General features: G+C 42.8%; 1 protein-coding gene across 1 annotated transcript in view; it reads left to right on the top strand.

Moving 5' to 3' along the window:
* Positions 1 to 20,756, top strand: part of ARSH (arylsulfatase family member H) — a 29,948-nt gene extending 9,192 nt beyond the window's left edge. Inside the window, exons 2-11 of the mRNA XM_074323862.1 lie at positions 909 to 949; positions 2,581 to 2,730; positions 4,889 to 5,010; positions 8,593 to 8,718; positions 10,112 to 10,535; positions 12,181 to 12,317; positions 16,247 to 16,381; positions 17,686 to 17,848; positions 18,584 to 18,705; positions 19,581 to 20,756. Coding sequence (XP_074179963.1) covers positions 927 to 949; positions 2,581 to 2,730; positions 4,889 to 5,010; positions 8,593 to 8,718; positions 10,112 to 10,535; positions 12,181 to 12,317; positions 16,247 to 16,381; positions 17,686 to 17,848; positions 18,584 to 18,705; positions 19,581 to 19,945 — 1,767 coding nt within the window. The 5' untranslated portion in view covers positions 909 to 926 and the 3' untranslated portion in view covers positions 19,946 to 20,756. The remainder of the gene's footprint in view (positions 1 to 908; positions 950 to 2,580; positions 2,731 to 4,888; positions 5,011 to 8,592; positions 8,719 to 10,111; positions 10,536 to 12,180; positions 12,318 to 16,246; positions 16,382 to 17,685; positions 17,849 to 18,583; positions 18,706 to 19,580) is intronic.
* The last annotated feature ends 316 nt before the right edge of the window (positions 20,757 to 21,072 follow it).

Genomic DNA, 21,072 nt, shown 5'->3' with positions numbered 1-21,072 from the left:
CTCTCCAGCAGAGTCCATACGACACCTGACATTTAAGTTCATGAATTCATCCTAGGAAAAGTGCTACACACCTCATTGCTGAATATCACTACAGTCACCTTCAAAGTCCTCCCCTTGGGAAGCTATGCACCGATGCCAGTGCCTAGTCCACCCTTCAAAGCAGTTTTGGAACTCTTTCTGGACTGGCCATCAGAGCTGTTGTCATATTACCCTTGATGTCCTGAATGTTATCAAAATGTCTTCCTTTCAATATTTCCTTTCTCTTTGGGTAAAGAAAGAAGTCACTGGGGGCCAGATCAGGTGAGTAGGGAGGGTGCTCCAATACAGTTATTTGTTTACTGGCTAAAAACTCCCTCACAGACAGTGCCCTGTGAGCTGGTGCATTGTCGTGATGCAAGAGCCATGAATTGTTGGCGAAAAGTTCAGGTTGTCTAACTTTTTCACAGCCTTTTTAGCACTTCCAAATAGCCAACTTGGTTACCTGTGTGTCCAGTTGGTACAAATTCATAAGGAACAATCCCTCTGATGTCAAAAACGGTGAGCAACAGCGTTGCAGCGAGTTCAGGAAGAAAATTGTCAGACTGCATACATACAAACATTTACTGAGTACGTGCCTGTTCCCTGAGGACCTGTGTGTTTTAGTGACTCTGGAAGGAAGGGTTTTGTTTCTGGACCAACGTCATTTGTTGGAAATCTCCCATGACAACGCTGCTGAGGTAAGATGAGTGGCTCACGCACATTCTTTTGCCACGTTCTCTCTGTGCAAATGTCGCTTGTTTGCAGTTGGGTATAAAGCACGACGTGCGTCACCACACAGAGGCTCGTTAGCACGTTGAACCATCACCTGTCCAGCGATGAGGAAAATACCTGGTTTGCAGACGTTCTCAGCTTGTTCTTTTGTTCCTTAGGTGACAGCATAAGAAGCCATGAGGCAGCCTTTCTATGAGTGGTGAGTGGACACAATCGTCAGCTTTCACTATTCTCTGAGTCTAGAGAGAAGGGTTCTCCGTCTGAGTTGTCTCCATCCAGGGTCATGCTGGGTCTGCTTGGTCAACTGGGGATGTGAAGAGGGTAGTGGGGAGTGTGTTGGTCGATGTGGGTTGATGGAGTCCTAAGGGATGGTCCTAAAGGAATGGCAGTACATGTGGGAATGAATTCACAGGGCAAAAGGCGCGACTTGCAGACATGGAGGCTGCACAAGGACCAAAGTCATGGATGATGGGAGAAATTTGAGGCGGCTCACGGGTGTGCCAGTGGTGGAGACGGGTGTGAGAGGAGAACGTGACAGAAGAGCCAAGAGTTCACATCAGTGCAGCTTGTCAGTCATGCTGGGAAGGGTGGGATTTTTAATCCCTAGAGCCAATGGGAAGCCACTGGACTTCTTTAGGGCTGATGGCAACCAGGAGTGTGTGTTTAGGAGATTGCTCTGCCTGGTTGCGTTTTGTTCCCGCCAGGTGGCAAAAATGGGGATGGCCAGGCCAGCGAGGACGATTTTGGGATCTACAAGTGAGTGACTTGGGCTCCAAGGATGGGACTAAACGTACATGGATGCAATGAATTTAAGATGTGGGTTTTTTTTTGTTGTTGTTGTTTTGAGGTGCAACTAACAGGGCTTAGAATTGATTGGATGACATTTCGGGTTCAGGAACCAGTTACCTGCATGAGCGGATGGTCCTTAATTTGTAATGATCATTTTCCATCAAGGGTGGTTGTGTGTGTGTGTGTGTGTGTGTGTGTGTGTGTGTGTGTGTGTGTTTTCAGCATGTTATAGGGTCCAACACTTACACATGCGTTACTCTACAGTCTAAACTTTAGTAGAATATTGCAAAATGTTACATTTCCTTTTTCAGATGCTGAAAGAATTTCTGGGATTTGGTTTCCTTTGGGTTTTTCTTTCTTTCTTTTTTTTTTTCCTTTGGCACTTGAGTATCCCCCACGTGATTGATGTGTCCTGTGGACATAATTTCTTCTGAAGAAAAGGCTTAATTACTGTCTGTACTCAGATGTAACCCAGAATACTGGTTTTCCATCATTTACTCCTGGGCTCGCACCCAAGAAGTTACTAGAGTTTCTGCTGGCATTTTCCCCTGTGTGGCTTGGGGCAACATTACAAAGTTATAAAATGTATGAAAAAGTACAACTGAGCATTAAAAAACAAAACAAAACCCAACAAGCCTGACTAGCTGCCTATTTGCTCTTACTTTCCATTTTGTTTACATTTCTATACAAAGAAATCCAATTATGAGACCTCACACTCCACTTTAACCACTGTTAGGTTTTTTTTAAGAGCCTCACCTCACTGAAACGCCTGGAGAAGTTATGAGACTTTAATGTCCCCATGCACGTAACATTAACTTGTAAATTATTCTACATTAACTTAAAACAGGACTTTTAAAAAAAAATGCTGGTTTCTGAGGAAGCCAGCTCGGGTATGACGTGCAATGGAAACTGCTAAAGAATGCCATTATTTCCTTTCTTAAGTTGCCTAAAATGCAAATGTGAATTGATGGTTTCTATTTTTTTTTCTTTTTATCCTCCCTCCCCCCCCAAAAAAAAAACACACAAAAAAAACCCTTTCAGGAACTGCTGGCTGTCGCTATCACTGTGTTACTTGTTTGGGGGACTCAACGGAACGTTCGTGACAAGGAACGCCAGGCCCAACATTGTCCTCTTAATGGCAGACGACCTTGGGGTGGGCGACTTATGCTGCTATGGTAACAACACGGTGAGGTAAGACATTCTCCCGCCTGTAGGGGGCGCTGCCGCGTGTCTCCGGTCACATCTCTGCCATTGAAAAAAACAGACTGGAGTCAGTTGTCGTCCAGGACAGCAGAGGTCGCCGTAGGCAAGCTGCAAAATGTCAGGACAGCATTTGACAACCCGTCTCCTTAGTTTATATGTAGTTGCTGCTGTTGCTGGTTCTTTTTTTTTTTTATTATTATTATTGTGGTTAAAAAAAAAAGGAAAAAAACCACATAACACAAACTTGACCTGTTTAACCAACTTAAAGCTAGCGGTTCAGGGGCATTTAGTAAATTTACAATGTTCCACAACCATTCCCGCTGTCTAGTTCCTAAACTTTTTCATCGTCACCTCCAAAAGGTGAGCCTGTACTTACTAACAGTCTTCCCCTGTGCCTCCCCGTCTCCCAGACCCTGGCAGCCACTGACTGCTTTCTGTCTCTGTGGATTTGCCTGTTCTGGAAATTTCTCATAAGTAAAATCATATAATGTATTAGCTTGCTAGGGCGGCTGTAACAAAGTACCCCAGACTGAATGGCTTAAATAACAGACATTTATCTCTCCCGGTCCTGGAGGCTGGAGTCCGAGATCCAGGTGTCCCAGGGCTGGTCCCCCATGAGGCCTCTGTCCTGGGCGTGTGGACGGCCGTCTGCTCCCCGTGTCCTCACATGGCCGTCCCTCTGTGTGTGTCTGTGTCCTCATCTCCTCTCCTTATAAGGACACAGTCCTATCGGATCAGGGCCCACCCTAGTGACCTCATGTCACCTTAGTCCCCTCTTTACAGGTCCATCTGCAAATACAACCACATTCTGAGGTCCTGGGGATCAGGGCTCCAACATATAAATTTTGGGTGACACACTTCAGCCCACAACACATCATATGTGCTTTCCTGACTTCTTTCACTGAGCATAAGGTTTTCAGGGTTCATGTACGTTATAGAATATCTCAGGGCTTCGTTTCTTTCCGTGGCTGAATAATATTCCACTGTATTAGTTCAGAGTTTTTCAACATCTTCCTCGGATTCTTTCCAAAGCCTCTGATATCCAACATTCTCCTTTGTCAGCCTGTCCTCCATCACTACACACATTCTGTTCATGTGCAAATATATGGTCCCTCTTCCCTTGAATTTAAATTGCATGGATTTACCTTGAAATGCAGATTGCAGTATAGCCCCATAATTTATGCGTACATGTGCAGATTGAGAGGAGTTGGTCTACTTACAGGCATTTTAGGTCTCTATAAAGCAACAAACGGAGGCAGGTGTTTTTCTGTCTGCCCCCTCTGTGGATGCTGTGGGTAAGAAAGGAAACTTTACTCAGGGTTCATAGGCTGTCACTCTCAGACAGACACTGACTGTGCCCCCACAAGTGTGGGCTACACAGACAGATCCTTCCCACAAAGATACTGAGAGTGTTTGAGGGGTAAGACTCTCCATCATCACCTGTCTGTGGGATTGTGAGAGGAGCATGCTCAGGGAAGAGCAATGCACCCTGTTCTGCCGCTACTATTTAGGTGACCTATTATTTTGGGGGGTGGGGGTGGGAGTGGAGGTCGTAATCTGGAGACCTTAAAATATTAGACAACAAAATGGGAAATTGACTGAATTCAACCATGACAGAATTTGGTTATAAGAAAAGACAGATTTTCCTGCAAGAAACACACGACCATTTTATGGAATCTAAGTGACCCATTAATTTTACGAATATGACAAGATCCAGTTGACCAGCTTTTTTATTGAAATGCCTGTTAACTCAGCTGAGTACCGTCTTTCTCCGAAAATAAGACTGGGTCTTATATTAATTTTTGCTCCAAAAGACTCATTAGGGCTTATGTTCATGGGAAGTCATCCTGAAAAATCATGCTAAGGCTTATTTTCCAGTTAGGTCTTATTTTGGGGAAAACACGGTAGTAGTTTAATGATACCTGGCGATCCATTTGCGTTTGTGATCATTTTGCCTGCAGATATATTGTTGTACACTCTGCTTTTCCTTTGCATCCTAGCAGACAGATGGATTGAAGTTTCAAAAGGGTGTATTTCAGATTTACTGGACAGAGAGTCACCTTGACCCAAAACACGATGGCTTTGAATCTTGTTCATTTTATTGGGAATTGGAAACATGCAAGCTGAATTCCTGTTTTGTCTGCAGCACACCCAACATTGACCGCCTGGCGAGTGAGGGAGTAAGGCTCACCCAGCACCTGGCAGCTGCCTCTGTAGGCACCCCAAGTCGGGCTGCCTTCCTAACTGGCCGGTACCCCATCCGATCAGGTGGGCCTGGGGAATGCAACAGCATTTTTGTCTCACAATCCTGCCTTCTTATAATTTACTTTTCTTTGCAGCTCTTCATAACAATTCTCAAAAGGTCACTTGAGGTATTAAGAATCTAAATTCAAATGAAGGTTGTGTTGCTATACCTGGTCGGTTTAAACAGGTGTGTGTTGCCCGGGGCCACCAAATCTGCTCACCTGTATGCCTACAGTGAGCCTCTGATGAGTAATTTCCAGGTTGCCTTGGACACACACTACCGTTTCTAGGTGCTTGTAGTAACAGCCCTTGTCTTGTAGTAATAGGTTTCTCATCTCTTAAAGCTAGCTGAGACCAGGTTATCAAGCATTCTAATGAAAGTGGGTCCATCCAGCCTCTGGGGATGAGATTGGAAAACCAGAAGGAGCAATTGGGAAGAAAGTGTGGCTAAGAAAATGGAAAAGAAATGGGAGCCATACATAATCTCTCTCTCTCTCTCTCTCTCTCTCTCTCTCTCTCTCTCACGTGCACACACACACTCACACACACACACAATTTCAACATCCATACTCACCAAGTTGAGTGTAATGATCACAATTTAATATTTCCCTTTGTAGCTTAGCTTAGAATCAGCAACATAACCATCAATGTGGAAATGACATTATAAATATCAATTTTTATACCCAGCTAAAACTCAGTGATGCCTTTGGCATCTGCTGAGGGCTTCAGGGTTACTGGCCTTTACATGAAATTGCCCCAGACTATTGTGTTTTCATTAAGTCTAGTATCTTCTTGTCGCAATTATAATATATCCACCCTGGTAGTTTACTTTTCAGTGACAGCTTTTCCTCTGAGTTTTCCTTCTTCTAAGTGATAGCTTTTCATAAGGTCCGGGGAATGGACTAATCAGATTAATTTGAATTATATGAAAATTAAGAGTAAATAAACATTGCAAGTTCTTGTCCCAGGAACTTTGATGCATTACCATCTATTTTTCTATTTTTGTTGCTCAAAGAACTTTTTTCATAATTCAGTGTGCTCAATTTTGTTTGAAATAGTTTACCACATAGTTTGTGTCTAAATACTGCATTACTGTGTACGAATAGGTGGTAAAGATACACATCTGTATTCTTTTAAAAATCAATTACTTTTATAATTTCATGGGATTCTAAATATTGATTAGGTGGAAAAATCTATCTTACAAAATTAAGAATAAAAAGTGGTTGAAGGGAGTTATTGATCAAATCATTGCTATTTTTTTTTTGGAGCACAAATCATTCAATTTAATTCTTCCTGCTCATCAAACAATTCTAGCAAAAAAGAAAATCGATTCAATTCCAAGGTAATATTCTGATACTTCCCCTAATGAAACAGGTTCTGTTTCCCATCAGTGATACTATATTATCCAACTTCTTACTCTTTCTAGGATAGGACCCTTAAAATGATCATTTACGTATCCATCTTTAATCCTCACATTCCTTGCTTCTGGTTGTTTTTTTTCATACGAGTGCCTTTAAAACCAGCTGTTAATTTATTCACCTAGCAGTCTAACTCCACCTAAAACAATATGGGAAAAGAATTGTGACACCTTTACTCTCTCATTCTCCTATTACATGAATCACAGGACTGATGTACCCACCAGGAGGTGCGTTCTTATCCAGAAGAAACCACTTAGGATAAAATCTACTCTCTGCCTAGTGAGTTCTTGAATCCACGAGCTTAGAGTTCATGGAAACAGGACAATGACGTTCAAGAGGAAAGCTCTGACCTCTAACCTGACCCCCTCAACATATTAATATAATATCTATTCCTTTTATGATGTAAAAGTTCCAAATAGTTCTTGTTCCTAAGTTCAGAAGAAGTAGTTTTAAAAAGGTGATAGTTTGGGGGCGGGGAAGACAAAGCTTTGTTGTTGTTTTTTTAAACAAAGGGACATATTTTCAAGCTGTGATCATAAGAGATACTTTGATTAAAATTCTTTAGATGCTATTTTTTCACCATTCAGAGTGTCAAAAAAATCGACACTCTTAATACTTAGTTGCTTGAAGAGACTGTGGGGACATTTTGGCATTTAGCCTTTCAATCAGCAACTCCCTTTTTCTAGAAATTGATCAGTCATAGTTTCACGTGTTCTAAATGACACATGTTGTTATTTCTTATAATCTTATCTAGCACTAAGAGATTGGGGAAATAAAATTAAATGTTTACTGGTAGGAAGCGACTGGATAAATAATGGTGTGTTTATAACATGGCACCTTAATGCACGCTTAAAATGGCAGGGGAAGGTTTCCACATCCTCGGAGACCCCGAGAGTTCTCTGAGGTACTTTTGTTAAGTGAAAAGAGCAATCTGCCGGCCAGCGTGGAGAATACATACCTACTAGGTTTGATGCAAAAGTAATTGCAGTTTTTGCAAAAATTTTTTTAACCTTTTAAATGCAATCACTTTTGCACCAACCTAATGCTACAGAATTCTCCTTTAATTCATGCCTAGGATATTCTTGGGAACACTTCTGTGTGACAATGAGTGACTTTCCTTGAGATGCTTTCATTGATAGGTTTCTTCTTGGCAGTTGTCCCACAAGTAGGGCGCAACACCACGAGATGTGGTTGCAGTGTTGATGCTCAAACAATAGTGACAATTAGAATTTCAGGAAGCCGCAGCTCGTAGGGGCCTGTCAACCATCCCAAAAAGCCTTCCTAGAAGACGTGCCACAGGAGGAAGGGTGGGTTCCCCCTGAGAAAATGACGCACAAAGATAACGCGGGGATGTGTGACTGAGTAAAGAGATGGGGGTGGCCGCCCAAACAATCACACATCTCAGAGCAGGAAAGACTGTATAAGCCATGCCCCACATTTAGATTTGAACAGAGGGTGATGGAAGGGCATTGGTGCGTTTTGACGGGAGAAAAGACGGATTGGAAGGGTCCTTGGGAAGGTGATTGAGACTGGTCAGGACTTGGTGATTGATTGGAGGTGAGGCTGAGGGAGGAGGGAGATTCAAAAGGAGCCCATGCATTTCTGGACACGACGACTGGGAGAATTATGGTCCTTTACTGAGGCGGGTTTCAAGCACAGAGATGAGGGAGTCTGTGTTTGCCGTGCCAAGACTTGGATTCCCAAATAGACAGAAGCCCACTGTGCAGCTGAAGGTAGGACAGAAACTTCTGTGTCTCCCCCATGTGGGCTTTTCACCCCCTAGAAAGATGGGGTTCAGGTTCAGAATTGATGTCCAAGGATAGCCTGTGCAGTGACACGTCCAGTTAAACTTGAATTTTGAATAAGCAACCAATACATGCCCTCGGCACTATTTGGGACAGACATGTCTACTCGAAAAAGAAAAAAAACGCTTCCTGTTAATATGAAATTCCCACGTGATTGTCTTGTGTCCTAATTTCAAGACAACATCTGCATTTGGCACGTGGGAGGGGACGAGCTAAGGACGTACAGAGACAACGTCAAGGGGAAACGGGAGAGAACGAACGGACTAGAGAATGTGCACGAGGAGACAGTTTAAGGACATTGGGGCTCCGTATTACAGTTCATGCAGACTGTCATGCAGAGAGGGGCTGTGGTACTCAGCGGTCGTTTGCTTCTCTGTGTTCAGGAATGGCGTCTCCCTCCAACCTGAACCGTGCCCTGCCCTGGCTTGGAGGCTCAGGTGGTCTTCCCGCCAACGAGACGACGTTTGCCAAGCTGCTGCAGCATCAGGGTTACCGTACAGGACTGATAGGTACGGCCCGAGGACGTGGACACAGGGGTAGGCACTTTCCCTCTCCTTGTGACTCGGCTTTCCGGAGACGTTGGCTGGGTACCTGCCAGCTGATTCCTCTTGGAGCAGAGACACGTGGGGGAGGAATTTAAGACACAAATGATATCAACAGCAAGGTCTTGGAAAAACCATGGGAATAAAAACAGATGTGCTTGTGCATTATTGTCACCAAAATGGAATATTGTGTAAGGAAGGGATATAACCCTTTTGGGTCCCCAAAAGATGTCCTCTTCTTGACCTTGAGAAATGAACGCAGGAAAAGTGACCACGCTGAGGCAACGATTTATTTAGATCACCTGGTGTCCTGTGCCCTTGGGTGGGGAGGGGTGGGTGTGACAGTGTGAGTCACCGTATCACCGAGTACGTTTATTCCATAGAATTCTGGGTCAATGTCTGATTCCTCTGAGGAGACATTCTGAGAGCAACTACGTTTGAGAAGTGCCGCCTACTCACTGTGTCCACGCTTTTTAGGATTCTCCCTGTGGATTACAAGACTATAATGTCTTCTAAGATGTCCCCTATTTAACAAAAAACATAATTTGTGTCGTTTGTATGTTGACCGACAAGGATGTTATTCTCGTGAAACCCCCAGAAGCACCCTTGAATGCAGATATTCTAAATCAGCTCTCAGGAACACTCAGACTTCCCCTCCCCCAGATTCAAACGTGGCTTTGCTGTTATAACATAAGCTGGTGCATTTGTCATCAATCATACAGGGTCTGGAAAGGAGTAAGCGTTGTGATGTGTGTAAGTGAATTAGAACTGGCCCACGTGATGAGTTGTCATTAGAAGGAAGGGCTAACATAGCCCGAATTCGTTGGTTGAATTGGATGAATTTCTTTGGCTAGTTTATCATGCAGACCTGGGGGGCCTTCGTCTGGAGCTCTGTTTGTGGCATTTTGGTGCCTTGTCAGGGAGTTACCGTAAGAGAGCCTGGATAAGAATGGCCACGGGCAAAACACACTGCTAGTGAGTGCAGATGTGAACACAGAGACGTAGGTTCTGGCCACCCAGCCAGTACCCGACACCTGGGACATTCCTGAGGGTCCAGGGGATGGTCAGGCACCCAGCATATTATTTCTTCTGAGGCAGCACTAGCATCATGCCCTTCCAGCGAGCAAACGGGTTTCTGCTGCCCAGTTCCAGTCCGAAAGTCTCAGAATGTAGGGGGAGACATGTGGGTGGCTTATGTAGACTTGTTAGCATTTCCAGGGAGGTGACGATGGGGCCACCGAGATGGTGCTGCCCTGGCCAGGAAGCCCAAGTCCCCCTTGGCATTCACAGAGGGACGTCCACCCTGTAGAAACAGCTGGTTGCTGGTGCTGCCACCATCCCCGTGCTGTGTCCCTTGCAGGAAAATGGCACCAAGGTCTGAGCTGTGCATCCCGGGACGACCACTGCTACCACCCCCTGAACCACGGGTTCAGCTATTTCTACGGCCTGCCCTTGGGTCTCCTGAGCGACTGCATAGCATCTGAGATGCCAGAACTGCACCGTCGCCTCCGGATCCAGCTCTGGGTGGCCACAGCAGCCATCGGCCTCGTCCCTCTTCTCCTGCTTGTCCCCAAGCTTGCCCACTGGCTCGCGATTCCCTGGAAGGTCATCGTGACCCTCACTCTGCTCGCCCTCCTCTTTTTTGCATCCTGGTACTCCAGCTATGGCTTTACTCGGCGTTGGAACTGCGTCCTGATGAGAAACCACGAAATCCTCCAGCAGCCGATGAGAGAAGACAGAGTTTCAGCGTTCATGCTGAAAGAAGCCCTGAGTTTCATCAACAGGTAGGACAGGTAAGCCCTTCGGGCTGGCCTGATTTTCTGCACGACCGTTTTGATGTTATTTCAGAGAAATTGGGTACCTCCGGATGAGATGGGCCTTTTCTGTGTGTGAGATATGTACGCTATGTTGGAATTTCTACTGAGATAGAAAAGAAAAACGGACAGTTAACATTTCCTGCAAATTTCAAACCCTGCAAAGGCGAAGAAATAGATTTTGCTCACTGCTTTAAAAAATACAAAACTGGAATTATGGCATTTTAATCCATTGGTGTGGGTTAGTATCAAGACGGACGGACTCTTTGAGCTTCATCTCAATTTTGCTTTGCCCAGAAACAGCCTGAAAATACTAGTGAGGTGTTCACTAACAATTAGGAAGTGACTCTATTTAGTGATATCTAGTTTTACGTTTTATGTACTTAATGCAAGCCATGCACCCAGCAATGTAATACTGTCAGGCCTTTGCACTGCTGCTTAGTTCAGATGACCAGTGAGAGGTATTTTGAAGTTGTTGGTATGCAGACTCATTGACCTTTCTCTGCTCTCCTAATGGGGGTGTGGAGGGCACGCAGGAGGATGACACAGTATAACTCCATGGGTATAATGACTAGGCAATGGGACCTCATTCCCTCATAAGCCTTTGTAACTGTCACATTCATTCTTTGCTTAGCACAGCAGGCAGAATGGTGGGACAGTTACCTGGCTCTGTTCATTGTTCCTGCTGCTCCCATACCAACTCAAGTTTGCTTGGGATCTTTTAGGATGGCTACATGGGACATTAAAATGCAGCACACAACAAATGAGATGTAAAGGAAAGAAGTGTATTTCTCTCTTTTTTTGAGCCCCCTGCTTGCTATTTAAAAAAAAAAAAAAAATTCTGCCCGAGCAGCCTCACAGCCCAAACTGGATGCCAAAGCTCCAGCCATCATGCTTATGTTCCAGGCAGCACAAAGAAGGAAGCAGAAGAAATGCACAAGAACCCTTTCTATAGACGACATGCTATCTTGTTACTTACATGCCCTTTGTTTCCCTTGGTTGGTGGTGGTTCAAATGGACACTCCTACCTGCATATAAGCAGTCTGTGTTCTGGAGAACTGTGTGTCCAATTAAGTGCTGGGGCTTGTGTGACTGAGGGGCACAGAGAGTAGGGACTGTCTGAAAGCTGAATGCAGTATACCTGTGTCTCTGCCTGGGGTACGACACTTCCTAACCCATGTCTGAGAAAGCATTCTCAGAAAATAGGTGGGAAGATCCATATGGGTTTCATTCATTCATTCATTCATTCATTCATTTATTCATTCATTCACTCATTCATCCAGCCACCTATTTATTCAACAAAGATTAAAAACATGTGTGAAGCTGTTATTTTATGTCACATGCTACCCTGGATGCAAGAGATCAAATGATCCGACTCTGCCAGATATTTTATTGCTGATACAAAGTTTCCGTTCTTCTTCTTTCCTCCTCTTATCCTTTCTGCATGAGTCTTGCTATGGTATTTGTTACTCAAATGATTGATCAAAGTAACCTAAATACATAGAAACCTCTGCCAACTCTTCTGAGACCTTTCAATGGAGGCAGAACAATATCCAAGTGGGAATAAAACCGCCTTTATTTACTAAGATAACTCAGTTGACTCTCTACCCCTTAGGTATAAACGTGGACCTTTTCTCCTGTTTGTGTCCTTTCTACATGTCCACACACCGCTCATCACCAGAGAGAAGTTTGTGGGGCACAGTAAATACGGACGCTACGGCGATAACGTAGAAGAAATGGATTGGATGGTGGGTGAGTATTCGGGAAAATCGACTGTAAGTGTCTCATTCATGGATTAGACTAAAGAAAATCTGTATTAATTGCCTCCAATAATACACAGCTCCCTGGCACACTGTGGGCAATCGATGAGTATTTCCCTGAATTGAATTCAAAGCTGCCTTTAGCATTTGTAAAATCAACAAACATTCCCCAAGGGAATACATCACAATTTGTAAATGCAGGTTTTCCTGTCTTTCAAATAAAGATAGTCACTTTCCAGGAAAAAAAACGAAAAAAAAAACAACCCCAAACAAACCACCTTTTTTGAGGTTAATAACGTACTGTAGAGAATATTGGCATTCATGGCTGTTTTGGTGGCTATGAAAGGAACCATGTTATCCTTAAATTAGTTACGTGTTACAAGCAATGCTTAGAACTGTGGGAGGGAATTTACCCAAAGTGCAGCCATTTGTTTAGAATTCACATGGGTCGACAGAGAAAAATAATACTGAGGAAAACTAATTAGAAATGGGGGAGGCTGGTGTGAAGGCAGGGGAAGTCAGTGCTCCATGCATGTCCATGAAATAAATGACGGTGCTATTTGAACAGCATTTTTCCCATTTCATATATGACAATATTTCTTCATCTCAGTAAGGGTGTTTTACTTATGAAACACAGTACAATTTTTTTCTCTCCTGCTAGTAGAGATTTCTAAAAGTTGTCCTATGCAGCACCACCTACGCTGATAATAGCTTAGTTTTCTCTTGCTGCCTGTGTCAATGGGCACTGAGATCACGTATCCTTCAAAGAAATAGAGTTAGCCTAATTTAAATGCACTTGAAGTGTGTTAAACCATCACTGTCTGTTACATATGATATATTTTGACTGTAAACCACAGTCTAGGTGAGATTGGAGAAGACTGGTTAGGACCGGAGAATGAGTGGCCGGTCTCTTCTTGCAGGACAGAGGAAATCTGAGTAAATTTCTGCTTCATATTGCCACCATGTGTGTTTATCGAAAGTATCTACATACAACTCTAACATTTAGAGTTTATATGTAATCCCAAAGAGAAATCATGAGTTGGCAGTAGGAAGTTTAAGCAGACATAGAAAGACAAAAGGAATATATGAGTAGCAACAACGCAAGGGCTTAATGAACGTTAATTATCTGACATCAGAAGCCCATTTTAAGCTCATTGAATTAAAACTAGCGTGTCTATTACTGGCTTAAATTTTATACTGTGATAGATAGATAGATACATAGATATATAGATAATAGATGATAGAGAGACAGATAGTGAGATATAGATAAAATTATATATGGTGTATAAATGTATCACAGTATGTATATATATTTGTCACATATATCACACACTATATATATATATTTACACGGTGTATAATTTACATATATTACATTATATATGTAAATTATACACACTATAAATTTAAATATATATCTATAGTAAATATTCTGGCAGATACTACACAACCATTGAAACACAAACATTGAAACCTACTAAAACTATTACAGTGAAAACAGCTGTAACACTGTACTTTTTTGTGTGTAACTGTAGGATTACGATTTCCTTCACTGATGGTCATTCCCCTCCAGAAAAATCTCCTTTGAAAATAAATCTCTTTGCTGTCTTTGTGTCTTTAGTGAAAGGCCAGGATTCTGCAAAGGGAATTTCTGTCGAGGTCTGTATGTGGTGTTTGTCGCGAACAAATACTTTTGTTTATCCTGTAATCTAGGGGAATGTACGGTGCAGGTGTGTCCTAAAAGCTGTTGGTTGCATTCAGTGAAGGGTTAAGATTGTTTACCTGGGAGAAAGGAAAAGCAGCTATTTCTGTGCCCAACATAATCTGCATTTGCCCCTTCATTCCTTATCAACATCTTAGGAAAGCCAGAGGCAGATCAAAAACCAGGCCGGCGTCTGCTGTGTGTATTGTTTTCCTACTTAATGCTGTGTTTATAAAACACAAAATTGTTCAGCCAGGTATTAACCTTGCTTAAAAATGAACCGTAACTGTGCTCCACTCCAAACGACACGCAACGTCCATTTACTGAACGCTCAAGAGTTCAGTAACACTTGAAACTTTCTATTGGAGGAAACTTTTACCTTGAAAAAAATACTCAGCCACTTTTTATAATCGGCCTCTTTCCTAGTATTTTCGTCTGGTAAGAGAGCTGACGATTTTTCTGCTGCCAGAGGCATTTACACACAGGCACGTACATGTTTCTACATTACATACACGGAGATTGACATATATGTTTACACACACACACACACGCACACACACAGGATTCCCAGCTCTTTTATTGACTTGGTGTAAGTTACAAATTATCCTACTTAATCCTCTAGCCAGAGCTAATGAGAACCAATCATTCAGGTATCATTCTATTGCCAGGAAGCGCTTTTCTCTTCCAAACACAGGACGGAAACACAAATCTTAATTTCTAGCTGAAGCATTTCTAAAAAGTAAACAATGTGGCTTTGAAAGCAAATCGATTTGGTTTTTTAATTTTATCGGGGAATATTGGGGAACAGTGTGTTTCTCCAGGGCCCATCAGCCCCAAGTCGTTGTCCTTCAATCTAGTTGTGGAGGGCGCAGCTCAGCTCCAAGTGCAGTCGCCGTTTTCAATCTTTAGTTGCAGGGGGTGCAGCCCACCATCCCATGTGGGAATCGAACCGGCAACCCTGTTGTTCAGAGCTCGTGCTCTAACCAATTGAGCCATCCGGCCGCCCCTCCGCTTGGTTTTTTAAAATAGTTTGTCCCTCAAAGGGGTTGTTGACCCATAAACACAATCCTGGCTGAGTCGAGCCGAGTATTCATTATCACCAAATGCTTACTCACAACTGGAACACAAAGAGTAACCGGTAGCTTGGGTGCAGCCTTCAGGGGTGACCCGGCATGAGAACTGCCTGAAGGGCTGGGGTGCTGGTCTCTCGAGCAAGTGGGTGGGTTTGCTAACTGACCTCGGGTGGTGTCATTTTATAAACTATTGGTTCTGTTTCATTAGGACTCACAAGTTTATTTTAGCTGTGAAACCTCATTTGTACTGGCTGGTGGTTGTGGGTGACGCTGATATTGTATATTGTATATAATACCTTGTAATATATTGTCTGTATATACATCATATATAACCGAATGTATATATTTTCCCATTATTTGTATACATTACATAATTTGTAAAATGAAAGATATGATGCATTATGTCATGAAATTATATTATTATATAATGAAATCACATATTAAAAGTTAAATACTATAATTGCATCTTACATAATAACATACTACTATCACATAATTATTGTATAATTCCACATAATTGTTATGTGATGCTATTATATGATACATAATTGTCAATCATTATATATTATGTTGTTATGTATTTATAATTATAAGAGTTATAGTTAAAAATATTTTATTGTATATTTAAATACCGCATATTATATATTTTGTATGTAAAGTAATATTATATAATATTCATAATATAAAAATATATCAGAGTATAACAATATATTTATATATAAATAATATATTTATATATTACAGTATATATTATATATTCCAATTTTGATATAATATAAACAGATTTTATATTTATAACATAACAATAAATTATATGTATTGTGTATTATATATTTACTATTTATGATATTTATACTAAACATGTTTGCTATACATAGATAACACGTTAGATATTATGTCATAAATATACAACAAGTAATTATAAACTTAATATTATTTTATATACTACACAGTATACACCACATATGCTCTGTCTGTATTACCATAGTCTACGTTAAGTGGTGACTTCCTAGGTAATCGTATATAACGTATAATAAAGTAACATCGAATTATACTGTTGTGTGCAGTAAATGCAGAGCAGCAACATGATGGGGTTGCAATGGTGCCTGTGAAAGGTGAGCAGCTTCCTGTTTCCCCCTCTGCCAGGTAAGATCCTGGAGTCCCTGGACCAGCAGCGCCTGGCCAACCACACGCTGGTGTACTTCACCTCGGACAACGGGGGTCGCCTGGAGGCGCAGGCCAGCGGGGCCCAGCTGGGCGGCTGGAACGGGCTCTACAAAGGTGATGGCCAGCGGCTGCCGTGTTTCGTTCATGCCTCTGTGATGTCTAGAGAGCTGGGCTTTCGCTTTCCTTCCATGGCAAACGCTGTTCGGAGATGTGGGCGGGACGTACAATCTCTTAGGAAGCGACATGAAAAAAAAGGATGTGCTTTTTTGGGCCATTTCCAAAAATTTCAGACAAAAATGCCTGAAGTCACGCAAGCCTCGTGAGAATAAGCACATAGGCTCTCAAGAGCCATCTAAAGTGGGGTTTCTCAGCCTCACACCACTGACGTCTGGGCTGGGTGACTGTCCAATGTGGGGCGTCCTGGCCCTGCAGGGTTTAGCAGCGTCCTAGGTGCCCATCAATACATGACGATAAAGGAGAGGTCGTACATATACACACTGGAATATCACTCGGCCATAGAAAGAATGACATCTTACCATTTGCGACAACATGGATGGATGCAGAGGGCGTTAGGCTGAGTGAGATACGTCAGACAGAGAGACAAATACTGTATGATCTCACTTATAAGTGGAATCTGAAAAACAAAATACACAAACAAAGAAAACAGAAATAAACCCATAGATACAGAGAACAAACGGATTGTTGCCAGTTGTGAGGGGATTGGGGGAAAAAGGTGAGACAGGGGAAGGGATTAAAAAGTACAGATTGGCAGTTACAAAATAGTCACAGGGACGTAAAGTACAGCACAGGGAACAGAGTCAATAATACGGTGACAGTGATGGATGGTGCCAGGCGGGGACTAGACTTATGGGGGGATCATTTCGTGAAGTACATACGTGTCTAGTCACTATGCTGTACAGGTGAATACGTAATATATAATATTGCATGTCAAGTGTAATTGAAAAAAAGGTGTTTTTTTTTAACTTTAGAAAATTTAAAAAAAGACGGAAGATTTTCAGCTTAAGGGATGTGCTTTCATCTTCTCTCATAATATTGAAAGTCCATAGCACACCTGAGCACATAATAATGTTCTGTTAGGATAGCCTTTGTTTTTACTTAAAATTACTAGATGTGTCACATGATTGAAAGAGGTTCGTGACTAGAACTTTCACTTTTCTTTACAGATTTTTTTTGGGTGGTTGATTTTCAAGTTAAATGTGTCGGGATAACGTTGGTTAATATCACACAAATTTTGGGTGCATGACTTACAATATATCATCTGTACACTCCATTGTGTATTCACCATTGGAAGTTTATAAATACAGCACGCAAACGTTCCGTCTAGATTTAATTTCCAGTCGACTGGAGAATTATATGGTTGAGTTGAATTCATCTTTGGCTTTTATCTTTGGTTTCAGGTGGCAAAGGGATGGGCGGATGGGAAGGGGGCATCCGTGTCCCAGGAATATTCCGGTGGCCGGCAGTCCTGGAGGCGGGGAAGGTCATTGACGAGCCCACGAGTCTAATGGACATTTACCCAACGCTGTCTTATGTCGGTGGAGGAATATTGCCCCAGGACAGGTATGAAACCTAGGGAGACAGATGTGTCATGCATGTTGGACGTATCAGGTGATTTTATATGTGCGTGCAAAGACTATTACTTAATTTTCCATATTCTGTAGAGACCACCGGACATCTTTCTCTCCTTAGTTCATGCTGGAATAGCTTGTCTGTTTCCGTCTTACAACATGCCTTGCTTTCTCTCTCAGTTGTATTTGTTCAGGCACAGGTTGGTGTGTCCTCATTTGTGGGCTCTGAGCTTCACGCGTTTGGATAAGCCTCACAGCACCCATACCCTTAAGCAAATATTTAGTAAGCAAGTCGCTGAATAAAAGGCAGTGTGTATCCGTGTGTGTGTGATGAATTGTGCCACATTCCTCTTTGGGCTTTAAGACACGTTACATGCTCTAATGGTTTAATTCTGTGTCCGTATGTGTGTGTGTGTGTTGGGGGCGGGTGTGTTTGTCTGCAGTGGAGTTTCCCTTGAAGTAAATAAAGATGTTCGATGTTCTAATGCATGACACTCACCCACGGTGTCTTCTTGCAAAGTATCAGAATAATTCTTCCAGCTGCTGCCCTGTCCCGTTACCCTAGGAAATGTCTCGTCAGTCTTATTTCTTGTGTTGTTGCAAAATAAGTGAAGCTGTGTACGAGGTCCTGAAAAGTGCGTCCTCCCCTCCCCCTTGTTTTGTTCTAAGACGCATGTGGAAAGGATGCCTGACTCACCCCTTTCTGCATTTCCCCTTGTCTCCTAAGGGTCATCGATGGCCGGAACCTGATGCCCCTGTTGGAAGGAAGGGTCTACCACTCGGACCATGAATTTCTCTTCCACTACTGTGGGCTCTACCTGCACACCGTGAGGTGGCGTCAGAAGGACTGTGAGTGTGAAGGTGGCAGACGTGGGAAACACTAAGGGCACAGCCTGTCCCCTTTTCCTTGGGGCGGGGAGGCGGAGGGCACGTTATGCCATGTGCACATAACACGCAGCCATGATGCTTTCTTTTTTTCCTTAGCAAAATTACTTAAGCAATGTTGGAACTCTTTTTCTGGAATGGCCATCAGAACTGTCATCGTATTACCCTTGGTGTCCTGAATGTCATCAAAATGTCTTTCTTTCAATACTGTGTTTCCCCAAAAATAAGACCGGGTCTTATATTAATTTTTACTCCAAAAGATGCATTAGGGCATATTTTCCGGGGATGTCTTATTTTTTCATGTACAACAATCTACATTTACTCAAATACACTCATGTCACCTTCTTCTGGAGCATCGTCATAACGTACTAACGCATCCATCTGGCTGACGATCTTAACTCGGGCTTATTTACAGGGAAACACGGTATTTCCTTTGTCTTTGGGTAAAGAAAGAAGTCATTGGGGGCCAGATCAGGTGAGTAGGGAGGGTGTTCCAATACAGCTATTTGTTTCCTGGCTAAAAACTCCCTCACAGACAGTGCCGTGTGAGCTGGTGCATTGTCGTGATGCAACAGACATGAACTGGAGTAAAGTTCAGGTCGTCTAACTTTTCCACACAACCTTTTCAGCACTTCCAAATAGGACACTTGGTTACCTGTCTGTCCAGTTGGTACAAACTCTTAATGAATAATCCCTCCGATATCAAAAAAGGTCAGCAACATCGTTGCCACATGTTTGTGAACTCAATTGTGAGGCCTCGTATATTTTTTAATGGGGAAAAAAAAAAGAATCCAAGGACCGTCACAAACATGGCGTCCCAATGGGGCTCTGTTTTCCAGGTGCGACTGTGTGGAAGGTTCATTACGTGACCCCCAAGTTCTCCCCAGAGGGTGCTGGGGCCTGCTACGGAAGTGAAATGTGTTCCTGCAGCACCGATGTGACCTACCACGACCCTCCACTGCTGTTTGACATCTCAAGGGACCCTTCTGAAACCCGACCTGTCAGCCCTGGCAATGAAGCGTTATTCGACTCAGTGGTCCAGAAAGTCGAGGCAGCCGTACAAGACCATCGTCGGACGCTCACTCCCGCCCCACTGCAGCTGTCCATGTTCAACACCATTTGGAAGCCGTGGCTGCAGCCCTGCTGTGGGACGTTCCCCTTTTGTGGCTGTGACAAAGAAGATGACATTATACCCAACGCTTGAGGAACGGAAAGGGACGGCTTGTTACCAACCACCAACACACTATTACAAAAGGCCATTCCAAGCTATTGTCAGCGGACTCATTCATTCCATCCGGGATCAGAAATGATGCCCTCCACCAGTTTTTTTTTCTTTTCCCGTCAGATTTCAGTTTTTCCTTCAAGTCATGTCCAGGAAATCAACAAAACGAAAGTGGATCCATACACCAGTGAACTGGAGTGAAGCATTTGCTTTATCGTGTTTTTATGTAATTAGGTCATTGTTCAAGGAGGAAGGTGAACCAAGGTGACCTTCTGCAAATTCTTCTGGACCTGTGCTTCCTGGAAGATGGTTAGACATAATAGGTCCTGTGCCATTGTTTTTACATGGTTTCTGCTTGCCGGCCCTAAACCCAGACATACTGTTTCTGTAATCGATCATGATGAGTATTTCATTGCAGCATGAAGTAGGTAGTGTACATAAAATGTGAAGGGGCACTGAGGTCATTTGCATGCCTTAGTCTCCCTTTTTCTCTTCCTAACAAACATTTGGTTCTGGGACAAAAATGCCTGGTTTACAGGGGTTGGCTCTGCTTCCTGCTGACCGTGCTATTGGGGAGAAATCTCAGCATCTTGCTTTCTTCATGTGTAAAATGGGAAAACCACTGTCTATTGTGTCACAGAGTAGCTGTGAGCATTGCGTGTGTTGTTTCATGTGAATTTTCTTTGTGTACAGTGGGCCCTCAATAAATGCGATTATGATGAATGCTGTCCCCACCGTCAGTTGTCATCAATTATATTCCCTGAAGTACAGAATAGAAAGACTGGAGAAGAGACTAAAGTAAAATAGAAGGGGGAAAAATGGCTGGAAAAAATTCTTAATTGATGAAAGGTACTCAGGAAGCACAGTTAGAAGGTAATTCTAAGCGGGATAAACAAAAATAACTTTATCACTTAAGGCATCGTGGGGAAACTGCAGGCTTCAAAAGATTAAGAAAATATCTTCAAATCAGTTAGAGCAAAACACAAGGTTGCCTAAAAAACAAAAAGTATTCAACTAACATAGACTTAGTAACAGCCCCAAGAGGAGACACAAGACAATCTTTTCAAACTTTTGAGAGAAAACTATCAACCTAGAGTTACATACCTAAC

The sequence above is a fragment of the Rhinolophus sinicus genome, chromosome X (genome assembly GCF_036562045.2).
Source record: "Rhinolophus sinicus isolate RSC01 chromosome X, ASM3656204v1, whole genome shotgun sequence".
NCBI lineage: Eukaryota > Metazoa > Chordata > Mammalia > Chiroptera > Rhinolophidae > Rhinolophus > Rhinolophus sinicus.
The sequence above is the reverse complement of the archived record's forward strand: the minus strand, read 5'-3'. Positions and strand labels throughout refer to the sequence as shown.